General features: G+C 42.5%; 2 protein-coding genes across 5 annotated transcripts in view; both read left to right on the forward strand.

Moving 5' to 3' along the window:
* Nucleotides 1-6,971, forward strand: part of SMIM20 (small integral membrane protein 20) — a 101,948-nt gene extending 94,977 nt beyond the window's left edge. For 2 of the 3 annotated variants that reach the window (XR_010071328.1, XR_010071326.1), the window contains one exon: nt 6,218-6,971. The gene's annotated coding sequence lies outside the window, so the exon portion shown is untranslated. Of the gene's footprint in view, nt 1-5,271 lie in introns of all 3 variants that reach the window. The other variant, XR_010071327.1, reaches the window with a different exon arrangement.
* A 2,027-nt stretch (nt 6,972-8,998) lies between these two features.
* RBPJ (recombination signal binding protein for immunoglobulin kappa J region) overlaps nt 8,999-18,168 on the forward strand; it is a 63,793-nt gene continuing 54,623 nt past the window's right edge. For both annotated transcript variants that reach the window (XM_063336675.1, XM_063336674.1), the window contains exon 1: nt 8,999-9,192. Coding sequence is in view for 1 of the 2 variants with exons in the window: in XM_063336674.1 (XP_063192744.1) it covers nt 9,173-9,192 (20 nt within the window). In the remaining variant the exon portion in view is untranslated. The remainder of the gene's footprint in view (nt 9,193-18,168) is intronic.

The raw sequence follows: 18,168 nt of genomic DNA on the forward strand, positions 1-18,168 counted from the left end.
GGTAAGCGGCACAGATCATCTTGCTGCTGTTACAGAATAATATATCCAAGTGTTTAACAATTTATCGTCAAAGATCTTTCCTATTTAATTATCTTCTACAGAGGGCTCTGTAAATAGGAAAAGGGGAACCAGAGAGACCCAGGCACCCTTTTAGCGATGCTACGTCAATTACAAATACAATGATCACTAGGTTTGGGCTTATTGGTGACAGTTTTTCTTCCCTTCAATTTGTGTTACGGCCTGAAATCACAAAGCTGTGATCCCCCTAGAACCTCCTTTGTAATGCATATCAACTTTCGTTGTGCCCTTTTGTTCCCGATGTGACGGAGCATTGTGGTGCCTGTGTCCAGGGAGCAGGTTCGCTTTATTGTTCTTGTAAATATGTACTGCTGGGCGCAGCTCGGTGGAAGGCATTGAGTTTGTGCATGACTGACGCCGACCCGGACAACTGCTCTGACCCCCAGCAGATGGTGGTGCAGGGACTGCAATGATCTGGAAGTAATAGCATGTGCCATTTCTTTTTGTTTGGAACAGACAGCCAGACCCTGCGTTTCCCTCCCCTGCGCAGCAACAGCTGTATATACAGTACAAACTGGCGAAACCCTAACTGTCGCTCCAGCCTTCCTCCGCTGCCATTAATCAGAAAACCTCGGGCGCTGAGACTTCGTCGAGATTAAACACTGTATGAACACCACATGGCTCTTTCCAACGTTAATAAAATTGCGCGTGCTGAGGCACAGATCCGTTGCTTTCCTAGGAAAAAAGTGAGGAAGAGTTAAAGATACCCGCTACCCCCAATATTAGACTCCGTAGTGTTTTTTTTAACCTCTACCCAGAAAAAGCCAGGGTACAGGAGCCAGTATTAACCAAGCATTTTAACTTTTAGCCTACAAATAGCCTCTACTGTAGCTTTAATAACTTTTCATTGTCATGTGTATTAGTTTTTATCAGGGACCAAAATAAGTGTTTGTTTTGAAAGGAAGGTATAAAATGGGTGAAAGTCCACAAGTGATGTTTTTTTCCAAGGCTGGGGGAGATTTATTGCTTCGGAATGATAGTGGAGCAGTTGGTATTTGCTTTTTTAAGTCAGAGGACAGATTTTTTATAATTCATTGTATATGGGGCATCTCATCAGAGGTCAAAAATGACAAATAATAGTGTGTTGGAGTTAATAATCATCCACTGTATGTTTGGCCTGTGTTACCTATGGCCATAAAATTGTCCTGACGGTCCAGAAGGGAACTTCCTTGGGATGGATGGAAAAACTGTTCCCTGCTCCTCCTCTCCCAGCCCCAGCCGAGACGGCTATCAAAGAAAGGGGCTGAAAACCAGCTGCACTCTGAACATTGTATTTCTGGCTGCTATAATGCTTCTGTGAGGCTTTCAGCAGGCAGGTCAAAGAAAGGCAGACTTGCAGCACTCGAAACGAGGAACAAAAGTGGAGCAGGAGTAATGGCAAGGAAATGCATTTCTTTTTCCACAAAACCTCTTTAGACTTTTCCCCCACTCTATACCGGCATGAACACCACTTGAAGATTTCACACACAAGGCCCTCAACCTATAAGCTGCCCATGTCCAAACTGTCAGGCCATTCCTCTGAGAGAGCGGCCACATTTACGGTGCTTCATTCAGAGCAATCTCCCTCTTTCTGTGCAGGGGAAACCTCTCCTGGGCTTGCCTCCCTCAAACTCCCCACATTAATGCAATATTCCCGGGGGCACCTGAAGTCTCCCGGGTCGCAGCATCGCAACATTGCTCTCAGTTACAGTCAGCCTCTGCTGCTGGGCCGTTGGCTGAGATGCATAATTCTCGTTATCTTTCATTTAGAAATTTCATCCTAGACTTGAGAAATGAGCTCATAAAGTTTGCTCAGAACAGCTTCAGTTTTGACAAGTCCCTGTCTTCTGAAGAAAAAACAATGTTAGAAAATCCCTGTTTGCTGCCGGTGTGAAACCACCTTGCGTTCATCACCCATCAGGGTTGGGTCAAGGGAAAAACGTTTGCATTTCTCTTTATATGACTTTTAATGAAAACTATTCTTCAGTCTGAATTCCTTCCAGACCCTCCTGGTCTTGCTTCTAGTCTCACTATCTCAAACGACAAACACTTACACAGAAGTAGCTTTACTTTCTTGACTAATCCCATTAGCTTTAATGAGTCTAATTGCATGAGTAAAATTATGCATGTGCTTAGCTCTTGGCAAGGTCAGTGCCAGTGGCGAGCAGAAAAACAAACTGATAATGAAGCCACAAGTGATAAGAATGGCTGGTTATTTGGATTTCTGGAAAAAAGATACCGCTGTCTGGAAATGGAACACCACTTATTAAGATTAAAGAGGAGAGAGTGAATTCTGAACCAAGACTGACAATAAATAAAATTATACAGAAACACTTTAATTAATGAGCATCCATGACATGTCTCCAGTTACCTCCACAACAACTATAAGCTCATTACCTTAGTTATGACTTATCTGTTCATCCATTCATTTTTACAAAGCTCATCAATATGATATCCAAGCACTAGTGAACTTCAGCATTAAAAGGTCACGTGTAATCCCCTAAAAGGAAAAAATTCAAAAGGTTATTTTATTCACAAGTGTCAGCCACCCTGGATCTGAGCAATGAAATATTCTCAGGCAATTTGTATGGAATTTATTTTCATTTATTACTGCCAGAAATAGTCTTTCTTTTTTCAGAATGAGGATTATGGAAAACGGGCTATAGAACAGCAGAGGTTCAAAATGAGAGTGGTTAGACTAAGTCCACAACAACTAGAATTTCTCCAACTGTTCTTGACAAAAGAAATAAACCAAATAGATATCAACGTGGCAGTATTACAAGATAATTATTTTTTAGGATTACGTGTTCTTTGGCCATGCCTTTAGATGACTTTAAAAAATCTTCCGTTTCAGGAGTGTATAACTTCCTCAATGTTTTAAATAAAGAAACAGCCCCAAAACAAGTATTATCTTCATAGCCTGAGGCCACGGACAGTCTGTGTAAGCCACTAAACACACAAAATTAGTTTAACTTCATACAGAACCAGCACGAGGCTTAACCGTCACTAAATTCTCCAAACAGTGTTTACGCAGTACCTAACTTTATACTTGTTGTGAAGCAATTCTTTTCCTAACTCCTCTCTCTAGCCATAACTAGGAAAATTCCTGCATGCACGTACTTGTATGTAGAATTACAGGTTAAGGATTTCTGTCTATATTTCCTCCCATTCGACGTAGTATGTGGTTATGACTGGGACCTAGACCTTCCTAGTACATAGTAAAATGGGCTGGTTTATAATGTCAAATATAATGTCAAAGGTTTTCAGTGGCAGTTTTATCAAGGGGTTATGTGCAGTTTGTGGTTTTCTTTTAGAGTAGGCTGCTGAGCTCTTTTTTGTACCTTGTTATAGTTAGTCTGAAATTCCCTTAAGCACTATATCCATCAGAAAAATGTGAATAATCAAGAGTGTGGGCTTCTCTCATGTTTTATCAAACCAAATGAGTTTTCATTCTTTGGGGGCTCTTCTAAAACACATTTTACTTGTAGGTAAACATGAAGCACGTTGGCATACGCTTGCTCCAAAAGCCTTGTGAATGAGAGAGCCGACTGGCTGAAAAAATCAGCTCTAACTCAGTCACCAAATTACAGGCTTGGGTGTGAGCATGTCTCTGACAGTGTAGATGGTAAACTAATATACATCATGAAAACAACAGAACTGCGACAGCACCTCTGGTTAAACAGTTTTTCTGCACAAAGGCATCTGTTCACGTTGATTCATAACTGTAGCATTGCGAATTCAATTTGTATTTATATATGAATAAAATCGATAAAACATCTGGAGCCATATCATAATCTTTAAATCCTCCTTTTGCTTTGTTAGTTATTTGTGATAATTCACAGCCTAACTGAGTAGTTCAATCTTTCCTGTCCTCTTGATTTCAGTGGGACGCAGCTCATTTCCTTTGGTGTACTCTGCTCCAAGTCAGTCCTGCAGGGAGCAGGCAGACTGAAAAGGAGCTGTATCTCCTCTAGCATCTTTTTTGGAAGATTGGAGATTTTTACACGGTTTATCCTGCTGTACTCTTTGTCAGGAATGACTTTGTAATCCTGCATACTGCAGGATTAATCTTAGAACTGGTTTGGTGGGTATACACCAGGTCAGGGCGGCGTGGGAGCCATGCTCCCGGCACCACCACAGTGGGTCCTGGTGAACCTCTGCTCCGCCGGCGTCTATGGCTGTGAACACCGGGGTGCAGGGGCACCCAGTGGGTGGTGGGCAGGCTCCGCCAGCCTCCAGGGCATTTGCCTCTCCAGCTGATTCACCAGGTTCACTGAAGCCTGGTGGTACCTGCAGGGGCACCCTGCGGATGGGGAGGCTGATGGCGGCAGCCTGCACTGCAGAGGAGGGCTGTGCGTGGAGAGCAGGACTAAGGGAATAACCCGGTGCTGCGCCTCATGGGTGGACGGGCACCACATGCACGAGCGGAGGAGCGCTGAGTAAGAGAGGCTGAGAGACAGGCTCTTCACTTGACTCTCCCAGTAAAACTAAGGAGAGATGCAGGACAGTTTACAGGCAAACAGAAAAACAACTGCACCTTATGGAAAATAAGTGAAGATGCTTTGCCTGGGTAGGGTGAGGAGCAAAATTTAATACAATGCCAAGTGTCTTAACAGTGTGTTCTAGAAAAGCATTTAAAAATAAAAGGTTACAGAAGTCAGTCATCAAGCTGTTCACACTGTTAACCTACATAACCACATGATGTTATTACTGGTAACCTCATCTTCCCTCCTCCTCTTCCTTCCTATTGTTTGCTATACTCACTTCTTGCATCTTGCCTTTACATTATAAAAACTCTCTGTGAAGGGACTGTACTTGTTTGCGAGGCAACACTAGAGTGAGGCCCAAGCCCGATCATAGCTCTCGGGAACGACCATCCTAAGGCATACTTATCCTGGCATTAAGATGCAGCTTCAGATTTTTCTTTGTGCGACTGCACTCTCTGAGGTCAGGACACACAGGCAAAAATTATTTAACAAGGCTCCCACTGCAGATTGCTAACTAGCCCATGCTTTCTCCCTATCGTCCTCAAGACGACGCTGCAAATCCTTTGAGCGGCGTTGAACAACAGCTTCCATTTCAAGCAGCAGAGGCACTTCTGACATCGAGCTGTCCAGCTAGCAGCTGAAGCGATAACTTTTGTTGGCACATACACCAAAGTTCAGATGTTAAGATATGTTCTGTGGGCAACTGCCTGTTTATTTTCTTTCCTAGACACGCGGTTAAACCACATTGTACATCCTGTGCTTATAAAATTCCAGCAGGGTTGTATCACCGTACCTACTGCTAGAATGTGTGATTTACACCACCAGATATAAACTGCAGAGTCTGGAGATCAATCTGCTGCTTCTAATGAAGATTCAGATAACTGTGTGGTTCTACTACCTACCAAGCTTTATAAGGTCACTGGATTTTATAAATAGCTAGGATTTTACAGGACACACTATGAGTTATTTTTTACAGAAAGATGCTCAGCTGGGAAGGCGACTCTTGTCCCCTTGCATGTCTCTTTCTAACACGCTTGTGCTAAGCACGTAAGGGACACAGGGTGCTTCTACACAAACGGGTGTAGGTCTGTTGTCTTCTCACCTTTCTTCAAGCCAGTGAGGCAGGAGGCAGTTGCCAAACAAGAAGCCAGCCAGCATGTTAGCTACTACCGTGCCCAAAGGGATGAGCTCAGGGCAACCCAGAGCCAAGGCTGAGCTGGGAAAAGTTTGGTCCAGACTGGTCAAACAAGCTGTTGAAATCTTCAACCCAGTTATCGCGCCTTGCATCCAGCACTCCCTGCTCCCATCTGCCCTTCCGCTCCGGAGCCGGGCTGCTCGTGCTGCGCTGGCTGGCAGCTTCTTCAGTACCATCCACGAGACAAAACTCTGGGCCAAAAGACCTCCTCCCCCTCCACATAGAGGGCCTGATCCCTAATGACTCCAGGGCACTTGCTGGCTCCCTGGTCTTTTCTCCTCTTTACACCCGAAGTAAGATCCTGAGAGGACTGGGGAACCGTAAGAATTCCCAGATGAAGCTGCTGGCATCCACTCAGCACGGACGCATGGACCTGGCTCTGCCCACACCTGCATGCCTCGGTGAATCCAAAGAAATAAGAGGTGGTCTCGTCCCCCAGTTTACAAGTGAGAGTAAACTGGATTTCCTTCTTTAACAGCCTTCCATTTTCGAAGACGGCTAATGATTCTTAGCACCCAGCTGGAGTCACCCGTCAGCGTCTGCTTGGAAGAAAAGCAAAGCCCAGCGCTTGCTGAAGTCATGTCCTTCACAGGTGCCTCCAAGCCTGGCTTCTCCAAATTGTCTCTGAAGTGACGGGCCTGATTCAGAACCCTTCCACCAACGTCAGCAGAGCTTAAATCAAAAAGTCAAACTACCGATTTGCATAGCAAACACAAAATTTTAAATGGTGCAAACCTTGGATTTAAATTTGTTTTTCTGCCTCAGCTCTGGAAGCATCTACATTCATTACAGACCAGAAAGCGGGGCCTAGTTCCCCAAGGCGCTACATGCTTTCAGTTTCCAATAAAGTCAACAGGATTTGCTCACACTCTACTATGTGAAATACAAACTTTTAGCAGCAAGAAGAAAATTCAATGCATGAATGATATTAAAAAACCCTCTGTGGTGTTATTATCTTTCCTTCCACCAGCTACTCACATAATTTCAGGCTATTGTTTTTGATTTGAATAGTATTCCTGGCCTTTTGAACTCCAGATTGTTTATAATCCAAAATAAGAAAAACCCAATGGTTATTTGTTTTATAATGTACCTCTGTCAGTGATGGAAAGGATTACAATAGTTTCTGTAATTATTAATTCTTTGAAATAATATACCTGCTCCAGTATCCAATTAACCTGGTTATTAATCAAAATGCCTTCTTTGTAAAATATTAAAAGAGTCTAGACACTGCAGATTATTGTGTGCTATATTTTTAGATTTTCCAGTTTGATTCAAAACACACTAAAAGAGGGGCCCCAGAAAATGACCATCTAGAGACAGTCCATGGCAAATATCCAGAAACCATTCTTAATGGCATGGAGTTAGCACAAGCTGAGATCATTCTTTAGCCTTGGAAGAAAAAAAAAAAAAAAAAAAAGAAAAGAAAAAAAAGGGAGAGAAGATGTTTTTAGGAAGAGATTTCCAAAGGGATTATGAGCTGCTCTTTGCAAACAATACAAAGGATTTCCAGTATGCATTGTGCTTTTGCCGAGAACTGTGCCTATGAAGGAGCCAATCAAAGTCCTTTCATACCTAACGAGGAGGGCGAAATCACGATGGGGAAAGTCCCTTAATGATAGCAAACAATAGCTGTTTGTACAGTGAGTAGAATTACAGCAAACTTTGCTGCCAAACAATCTCTTAAAACATGATTTTACTCATCTGAGACATTATTCATTGAATTAGTATTAACAGTGGAAAACATATATGGGAGAGAAAACCCAAATCATATTCATGGGATTACCAAAATGTTAATATTTTTTCCCTAATTTGGGAGACAGCAGAGGTATGGAGATGAAATAATAAAAATGATGGAATCTCAGCAGAACTTGAAATCGATGTTGCATTGTGCTAAAGTTAGATTGACATGTTATACTAAAGACATAGAGGAATTTGGACGGACAGGACAGAATCTTTGACATTAAACAATTAATTTTCAAACACAGCCTTCTAATGGACGATCAGACCCTCACCTTGAAACCGGAATATTGTTAAATGAATCCAAAATTGGGGTCGTCCTTTTTTGTTACGTCAAAATGTTGAAGCACCTCCAGGCAATTTTGTTTTGCAGGTAACTTCTGTTCCCGTGCCAACGTTCAGCAGCCCGCCTGAGAGGTCACCACGAGGTTCACTTTATTGGTGGCAGTCTTAGCATGCTGACTCAGCAATTTTTGTTTGCTAAAGAAACGTATCTCACATGTTGTGGTTGCAGGTGACAACAAAATTGTGTAATCAGGTTTTTCATTTAAAAACAGTTTTTCAAAAAAGTGATGTAATGTAAGAAATCTAGTAGGTTTTTCCAATAGCTGGGCCTTTTGATGCCAGCCTCCTACTGTTAGTTTGGAAAATAATTTCTTCTCCATTTCCCACTGGTTTCTGAACTATGAATTAATTTTTAAACTGCATAATGAGTAAAAAAGCCTTTGGTCTGTACTGCCTGACAGGGCTACCAAATACAATGATACAGGCTACCTCACTGGCAGGTTTTGACTTTCTGTATAGCTCTGGTAGGAAACAACCTTCCCAACAGTTACCAGCTTTGTGGGGGAGGGTGTTAATACGACTGAAGTGCGTGCACGCACGCACGTCACTCACTGACAAAACTTACACAAAAGCTGCGGTTTGAACTCCTGAGAGAACATTAATTTTACACCGGGGGAACAAACCCTGCCCGCCCCCAGGCCCACCCCACTCTCCCCCGCCCCGACCGAGGCCCCATGGCCTTGCTGGCCGGGCCCACAGCGGGCCGGAGACCCCGCGGGGGCCAGCCGGGCCGGGCAGAGAAAGCCACGACGCCGGAGCCCCGCTCCAGGCCCCCACAACGCGGCTGAACCCATCAGCGGGGCGGATGGAGGCCTGGGCCGCGTCCCGCCAGGGCCCTCATGTGCCGGGCCCACCGACAGCACGAGGCGGGCGGCCCCACACGCGCTCCCCGCGGGGGTGGTTGGGTGGGGAGGAGACGGCGGTGAGTTCCCCTGGCTGGCGCTGCCGGCGGGTCCCCGCGCGCTGCGGTCACCTCTCCCCCCCACCCCCCTCCTCGCCCCAGATGGTTTCTCCCACCCCCCCGCGTTGGTTCCTCCCCGCCGCCAGGAGCGGACGCGCGAGCCGGCAGAGGGAATCCCTCACTGCCCCCCCCGCGCAACGAACGCGCGCGCCCCGCTCTCGCGAGATTTGCCCCGCCTACTCTCGCGAGAGCGGCGCGGTTCCCACGCCTGGGCTGTTGTGTCTGAGGGGAGAAGCCCGGCCGCGCTGAGTGGGCGGTGCGCGCCGCCCCCCTCCCCCGCCCCGCGCGTGTCTCACGGCCCCCGCGCAGGCGCGTTGCGGGCGCGCGGAGGCGTGGGGAGGGGGGGCCCGCTCTCGCGAGAGTAGGAGTTTTGGCGAGAGTTTGTGGAAGATGGCGCCTGTTGTGACAGGGTAAGTGCGGGGGGTTCGCGGCGCCGCGCCGGGAGCCGCCGGTCTCTGGGGGTGCCGGCGCGCCGGCTGCCCGGCTCCCGTCCCTCGGCGCCTCCGCCGCCCCTCTGGGGAAGCGTGGGCTGGTCTCCGGGCGGCCCGGCGGCAGGCCCCGAGAGGCAAAAGCCCGGGGGGCTGGGATCCCCCCGGGTGGGCGCACGGGAGGAGGCCCCCCGCGCCCCGGCTGAGGGGCCGCCGGCCGCCGGGCTCTCCGCCGGGTTCCCCCCCGACGCCGGGATGCTGGCAGGGCTGGGCTCTTCCTTTGCTCCCCTTCTCACCGGCCGGGACTCCGTGCAGGGTCAGTGCGCATCCCCGCCGCTCCGGAGCGGGTCCCTCTCTGAGGGCTCCCCGGGGAGCAGCGGGGAGCGGAGCCGGGGCTGGCACAGGCCGTTCCCCCCTTCTCCGTCGCCCCGGTTCGCTCGTCCCGCCGCAGGAGGGGAGACCCCTGGGCTCCATCGTCCACAGACCGGGAGCGCCCGGACAAAGGGGTTTGTTTCTGCGGTGAGGAGAAGTTGAGAGCAGCGTTCCCGCTGTACCTCAGCCCCCCCGGCACGGCGGGGCCGGCGGGAGGTCCCGGCCCGGGTAGCCCAGGCCAGCCGAGCGGCTCTGTCACTGCCGCACGCCGCGGCGGAGCAGCCGAGCGCGGTCAGGCGCCCCACTCCTGCTAGCAGGACACCCCTTCCCTCGGGCTGGGGGGCTGAGGTTGCCTTTCTCTCCTCCCTGCACGCCATTCCCAGGGCTTTGTCGAGTTTCCTTCGCTACCTTCCTGCTAACATTGCATTGCAGTGAAGGAGAGCAGCCTCCCCACCCCACTAAGCCACGCTGGATCTTAATGAATGATAGTTGCCATCCCTTTCAACCACACTGGGTAATACTTAATCATGGCCAGCCAGCTGCAGCGTGTGTCACTGTAATAAGTGACACCCTCTTAGCCACCTACAGCTGATGAATAATAACAGATCCACTGCTGGTGTATAGTACGCAATCTCACCTGCGGTGTTGCATTGCATATTGCCATCCTCACCTCATCTTGAATTCTGCTGCTTGCTCTAAGTGCTGCGTCCTTAATTTTGGACTATACCGAGCACGTGTGACCTCCCTCTAGGTGTTGAGGAAAGGGGCAGTCAAGAGACGAACAGGCGGTTTCTGTACTCCACCTGTTTGTTCCAAATGAAATGTTGACTGTTGAAAGTATTACTGTGTCTTTCTAAAACGTGGACCTTATTTTATGATTTCACAGCGTGTCTGTGACCTTCTGTCTTCCCTGTGGGATTACATTGTCTACAGCGTTGGCTCTGTGGTTAGAGAGCAACAGCCTGCTTGGGGGTGGGGTGGAGTTGGTGGTTGATGCTTTTGTTCTCATGGAGAAGGTAGCATTATGGTATTTTGTTGTTTTGTTTGGCTGCAGTAGTGTTTCCAATTCCTCATTCTTGTTTGTCAAAAACTAAATCGAAGCCTTTGCTTGATTTCTCTCCTGATAAAGGCATCTGGCTGCTCATACACGTTTTCCCAATTAAATGTTCTTTAGGGAAGCTGGTCTTGTTTGTTATGGTTCCTGGAGTGTACTATTTTAGAGGTTATAGTTGAAAGAAGGGAACAAATGCTTTTAAAGTTTGCTATAAGTATTAGTCTGCACTCTAGTTAGCGATTAAGTTTTTCCACGTTTCTGTTAGTTTACTCATCTAAATATTTGGGCTCCCTTTCCTTTTGTTTATTATTATTACAGGTTTGTCAGAAGTCTTCTCATGTTTGTGATGTTACTTTTATCCTTCTTAGAGATCTGTTAAAATGTTGACAATAACAACTGTAGATTATTTTTTTTTAAATAAATGGTCAAATAATTTGTAAATTAAGGAAAAAAGCATTTTAACAAGAGTGAGAAAAATTGTAGTTTAGGTTTTTAATACTAAATTTATTGTTCAAAACCTGTAAGTCCAATTCTCTGAAAAAGTAGTCTTGTTTCCTTATTGATAAATATTTTTTGCATTGTTAAAATGAAGTCTGTTAATTTTAGTTACTGTTATAGTTAGATTACATTAAGGAGCCTGATTTTTTCATTATATGACCTGTTTTTGGAGTACAGCTCTGATGTGGAGTTGTTTGTGTACTAGGTTTAAAAATCGACGATACTCCAGTAGCTGCATATTTTTTTTTTTTTTTTTTTTTTTTTTTCCAAAAAACTGTCAGTAAATACGATTTTCTTTCTGGACAGTTCTGGAAAAGCTGACTTGCACTGGAAAAAAGTGCTTGCAATTAAAAAGCTGTAACTGAAGAATGTAATACCCAAATACCGCATTGTATTTTCATGGGCAGCTTGCAGTTCTTGTAGCTTCTCAAACTTTTGAGACAAAGCATATGGCTTTTGTGCAGTCAATATAAGCTGAATGTAAAAACACAGTTTTTCTTCCTGTGAAAGCCTAAATTATGGTACATAGGTTTTTGCTCTGTTGGAATGGAATAGTAGGGATTTACTGCAGTACTTTTGGGGGGCAGTAAGAGTACATTACCAGTTTTTTGCTTGCAGCATGTGGCACGCTCCTGCTACTTGCATCACAAGGAACATTTTGATCAAAACTGCTTTTATGTACAGTACCACTGAACCTAAATTGTACAGTGGCAGAACTAGGTATAATAAGAAAGTACACAGAAACATGAACCAAGTGACTGAAAATGAATTATTAACTATTTGAACTATTTAAAATTAAGTGGCTAATTTATGTCTGGGATAATAGGATAGTATTTGGGGGGTTTGTGGAGTATTTTTGGTTTTGCTTGTGAATGGTTTAATGAAACTTATCGTTTTGAGATGACAAAATTAATGAAAATGTTATTTAATAAGAGAAGTGCGTTTTGAGTGCAAAACACTTTGTTATAAATAATTACTGATACTACAAAAATACCTGTAGGCCTCAATTAGTTTGAAATTTGCTGTGCTAGTCCTAATACAACCATACGACAGAACTTCTAATCCTAAGAACTTAATTTTGTGTCATCTTAAAATGACATAAAATATGGAATGGTGTAGCCTGGGACGACCTGATCTTTAAAATACTAGAAAATAATGCGAGAAGCCATTGCAAAAAAAACCCTTGCAAAGATTCCTATACCAGCAAATAAATAAACAAAATTTAGAAAGGGTAGATAAAAATGATAAATGCTAGATACAGGTTTGAGTACTTGATCAGCAATAAAAGCCTCTGTAATAGCAGAATACAAGATAGTGCTTGGATTATTTTTCACAAAAGTTGAGAAGCCTTGAAAAAGACAAAAATAACTGAGTGGGCTTATCGCTGGTGTGGTGTTTTCCATAGGCACTGTAAAGTAGAGAATTGTTTTAGTAACACAGAGTTCTAAGTATCAGACTACTTAAGTTATGTGTCTGAATTAGTCATCCAAAAGTTCTGTGGTTACGAGGTGTTTCCTGACCCAGAATACTTAACGATTTAAGGGTAAGGGAAGACACATCACATCTGTGATGATATAGGCGAATGTTTGTTATCAATGCAGTGAATTTTAGTGTAGTGGTCTAGGTGTGCCAGCCATCTGGTCGTTTTGTTTGTTTGTGGTTGTGTTTGTTTTTGAGAACTATGGATAAACTTGTAGGAAGTTTTTGAAAGAAGAAGGTCCTGCTTTGTGAAGCTCTCCCAAGGGCAACAGAAGAGAAATTCAGAGATGAAAATGTTAACTTCATCTACATCCTGATTAGTGATTTTAGGATGGGGACATTGACCAGTAAGGGTCTTGAAGCAGACCATAAAGCGGATGCTGCTCAAGAGATGGGGGAAGACTTGTGTGATCTGACCTTAGGCTAAAAAAGCTATCTAGAGAGGAATGTTCAGAATAAATAGAACAGGGTCAGCTCTGGATTTTGAAAGATGGAGAAGGATGCTTCTCTAGTTCAGATGTGAACCGCTGTGGTCACAGGATAAAATTTAAGCTACTAAAGGCATGTCTTGGTGATGTTGTAGGCATTGCCAGGATCTCAAAACAAGCTTATTTCTAGGACCTATAGGGAGCCATAGTTTGAGGGCTGATGCTTTGTCAAGAGTCCTGAAAGTCAATGACTTGCAGTGGTGGAAAGGAGACTGAAGCAATGACGGAGAGCAGAACCTGTGTTTTGTCTATGCTGAGACTGAGCTGATAATGAGGCGTCTGTACAGAGAAAGAGAGATGCAAGCTGAGGTGTTAGCTTGGACAAACACAGGAGTTAAGAAGTAGAGCGTATGTTTCTGATTAATGGCAGGGAGTTGATAGTTGAATTTGAATCCTGTCCCTGGATAAAGTGAGGGAGAATGGAAAGGGATGCAAGACAGAAACCTAATAAATAATTCCTAAAATAGTACAGGTGAATGAGGAGGCTCCTTCAGGAGGCTACACTGAAAGAACAATTAGAATGATAAGGGATGAATCATGAGAGCAACAATGCCAAGGAAACCAGTTAGAATATTTCCAGAAAAGAAGCATTGCTGGTAGTCCTGGGTGATTGACAGGTCTAGGGAGATAAGAATTACATATTGATTCTGAGCCTCGTCATAGGGTTAAGGGTGCAAAAGATGTTAGAATGGTTTCAGTGATGCTCAAGGAGTGGAAACACGATTACATAGACTATAGGAGTAGAGTTCAAGGATGGGATCTTCAGGCTACAGTTTTTACTGTCACTGGAGGTTTAAACATAGTGCTTATTAAGATTTGAGTAATAGCATAACTACAGCTATTGTGTGTATGCACATGATGAGTGTTAAAGGTTGGGAAAAACTCATTTACAATCAAATGAGTAGATGGTTTTGTGTGACTAACATCTAAATCATTATCAAGGAGAGCATGTCAGCATCATAAGTCTGGCTATTGGGAAATTGTGAGCACTATATTCTTGAAGAAGTCTTCTGAGATGCTTACACATATTCTTTTAACCTTTTTTAGTTTCAGTCAATTTGATGAAGTTTAGCTCTTGATTTGGATTTTATTTGATTTCATTGTTTGTTTGTTGTATTAAGTAGCTCTTTGTCATTTCTGACTTGGTCATTCCTGTTGATACAGAGCACAAAGACTTTAAAAATAATCTTTTTATAGCTTGATTTCTCCAGAAATAATCTGTAGACTGTTTTATGAGGCATAATGTGTGTGTGTGTTTTACCGATAGTTAAAAGGCAATATCCTTTGCTGATACCTCTTTGCAGAGATAACTCTAAGTATGCTATTCTGTACTATGAATTGCATAAATGATCATGGGTTTGTGAATGAGAGTTTCTGTCCTCTGACTTGCTAATTTCTGCTTTGCAGTAATAATTAATTATAGGGTGGTTTTCACTATTCTGAAATGAAGGAATTTCTGTATTTAAAAATAATGTGAAAAGAAGCTAAAGTAGCCTGCAGCTTCTTATAAAGCCTTCCTAAAAGAGATGTGGTGCCTTCATGGGCAAAGATTTTGAAAAAAATCTTTTGAAACTTTGTTATAGTTAGCAACTCATTTTTGGTGAAGAGTGCAGTTAAGGTGCAGTACATACCTGTTCGACGCTATGTTTGTTTTTTGATAAAATTGAAGAGAGAAATTGTAACCAGATTTGTAAAATACATGTTTAATACGAACAACTATTCTATCTTACGGAATACATTTGAATCTCTATTGGGAATGAAGAATGTAGTTTATGCAAAATATTAGTTTCACATTTGGAAAGCAAATCATGTCAGCAGAATTTTAAAGTTTCAGGACATCTCTTTTACGTTTGTAATACTTGCCACCCTAAATTCTTTGGGTGTTTGTTGCAAGCACATTATTAAATGACCCATATGGCACTGTAATGTGCTGAATCACTGCTTCCCAAAAGCATTTCATGGCAAAGATGTACTATTAAGGGGATTTAAAAAAAAATAAATCACGTTATTGCAGCATTTTAAAAAATTGAGCAATTGTAGTGCTTGCCTGCTTTTGAAGAGTTGTTCCCCCCCCCCCCCCCCGTGTATTTAGGTCAAGAAAGGAAAAAGATAAATGTCACTAGCTGACTGTCAGGTGAAATCTTAATTCTGTTGGCAAAACTGGATATGTCTTTTAAGTCTAGTATTTTAAGGCAAGTTTGTAATTATATGTGTAAAATTATATTCTGAGTTCTCATTTTTCAAAAACTCAAATTTTTATGTGGAAATGCTTATGTTCTAATATTGTACACTTCATACTTGTCTTGAACATAATCACACTAATTAATAATTAAGATTATATGAGGCAAGGAAGTAATATGGAATTATGGTTATCTCTTTCCAATGTAAAAACTCAGAAAAGGAAACACACGATAAATTTCTTTGAAGAGAAAATTATTAATAGAAAGTAGTAGTTTCCATATCATTATATTCTTACTGGGTCTTGGAAAAGTAAGTGCTAAACTTAGAGTTTGACATTATCTTATTTCCTGGGGTTCTACTTATGTTGTGGTGCACTTCACTCATAATTCGTGGGTGTATTTTGTGGTTGCTACCTTTTTTAAAAAAAAAGTTAAGTACCCATTGCAACCTAAAGAAACACTCTTTCATAGCGTGTTCCTATGTGACATTATAGGCCACTTTTCAGCGCTGATGTATACTATTTAAAATCATTTCATTTACTGAAAAATACTTCATACTCTTCAACTGGAGTTTAGTTAGCCAGATAGTGATATATGGCCATGTATCTTCATGCTCTTTTGCTTGTAAATGCATGATCTACGTATTCGCAGCCGTAAACTTCTTTACTAAGAAAGGAAAGAAGGTAGGGGTTTCAGTATGTATGGTGTGAGACATTTCTTGATTCAGGTCGCAATTTTACATCCTTACAATAGACACAGGCTATGTACAAGGTTTTACATGGCTTTACAAGGATAAACACTATTTTTTTGTTCCATTTAATATTTTTTGTAATTTTTGAAAAGCTTGACTGATCTATAAAATTTTACCAGAAGATATAATCATTATAGTGTTTTATTATTTTGATTAATCAGATTTTCAATGAATGACATGCTGCTGGGGCATGATTTATTATTTCTAAAGCAATCTGAATGTTTCAGTCAAAAGCATGTTTCTTCAGCAATTTCATGAGGCTCTTTTTTGAACATGTGTTTTTATGTAGAATAGTCTTGAAAACATTCTTGTTGAATATGTATTTCTGTAATTATTTAAATAAAGTTGTTTTCACTGCTTCACTTGGAAAACATGAAGACATTAAGGTGGTTGTGTTAAGGTATAACTTTTCCTCATTTGTTTCTTATTCAGGTGCAAGAATTACCTCCTTTTCATTCTAGTTGCATGACTAACTTGTATGAAGTGCCATTTAATCAGTATATTGAAAATCCAGGACACCTGTTGTAGTAGGCAACAAGCTGTATTGGGAAGTGGTCATTTTTGACTGCTCTGTGTGAGACTACACCTATTGCTTCATTTAATTTTTCTGCTTCTGATAGGTGAGATTCAAGGGTATATATTGCAATGGCTTCTAGTCAGTCTTTTGATTGTTAATCTAATGATTTATAGTTATTTGAGTAGCAGAATGAACATTTATAATTTTCCCTTTATTCGTATGGACAAATGTAGAAATTTTTCTGTATGTGCCAGAAAGAAGTCTTTCTAGTGGTATTCTTGATAACATTACTTGATCTGTTGGACACTTCATCTGCACTTTGTTTTTTTTTTTTTCAAAGCTATAGTTGTGGCGTATTTCCAGCGTGTGGTGCTTTGGGAGATTACCAGGAAACTTGGTATCAGAATGAAATTTGATCAGGCAGCCATGAAATTCACGATTTTCTAAGCCTGAGAGAAAGAATTGAATTGTGTAAAATACTGGTCCCTAATTTTTGCTGGACCATAGAATGGCACAGAGTAAAAAATACTCTCTAGGCAATATCTTACTTTTCTTTTCCTGGCAGCTCTTATTTTAACTCTGTAATTTTGTCTGGGAGCAGTGGCAGAGAATCTTGCAGACGGTGTTTCTTTTGCAAGCTGTAGATTAGGAACGGCCAGTGTAGAAAATAAAGTTAAACTTGTTTGCTTAGCAGAAGAACTTGTGAAACTAAGCTTTTATCAGTTTTTGATACAGTGTGGGGGGGTCTCTGATAACGGGTTACTGCTTTCACCAATGCTCTTACGTAAAGAGAACTTCAAAATGAAGGTCTAGAGAATCAGAGGTGCTTGTGCTCCCTCTGAATTTATGCCATTGCGGAAGAGTTCTAAGGCCTGGCATAATAGAATAAATAATAATTAAACTTACTCAGTTATTTTGTTGTTGTTGTTGTTCCAGCCATCTGCGTAAAAGCCCTTCATGTCCTGAACATGAAAAAACAAGCACAAAAAAACAGTGACTTGCCAAGGTCAAATGCAGAGTCTGTGGAGAGGGGGAAATAGAATTACTGTCTCCCGATTCGGTTCTCGTTGCTCTTTGTGGTTATGGGCTGTTCAGAGTTTGCTGGGTTTTGACAGGTGGCATCATGTCTTCTCTCCCTGCTGTGACTGTGTTAAAAGTGAAAGATGGGCAAGAGATAGCAGACTTTCTTATGTTCTTAATCTGCATAACAGAAAGGTATGGTAAGGAAGATGAACAGTGACTGTATTTATAATTAATGTGTTTTGGTAATAGTGAGGGATATTAGAAGAGACACTAGAGAGATGCTACTCTTACATAATTGAGACATAAAAGCAATGGATAGGGCAAGACCAGTGGATAAATGTGTCATGCGGGAAAATGAAGTGGCACTGCAGTGTGCTGTAGCCATGTCTTTATTCTACTGAAGAAATTCAGATTAGGTATTTATTTTTAAAATTCAAAATATTTTACCACTTTCCAAATCAGCTATCCAATTCTGGCTTTGGTAGTGGGTGTAAGAATTCAGAAAAGAAAAAGCTTTATTGAAAGACTGGTGTTACTCTGCATGTGTGTTTCTTTTCATGCTCTCTTAGTTTTGTAGTACATATACAGTGATGACT

The sequence above is a fragment of the Chroicocephalus ridibundus genome, chromosome 5, assembly GCF_963924245.1.
Source record: "Chroicocephalus ridibundus chromosome 5, bChrRid1.1, whole genome shotgun sequence".
Lineage (NCBI taxonomy): Eukaryota > Metazoa > Chordata > Aves > Charadriiformes > Laridae > Chroicocephalus > Chroicocephalus ridibundus.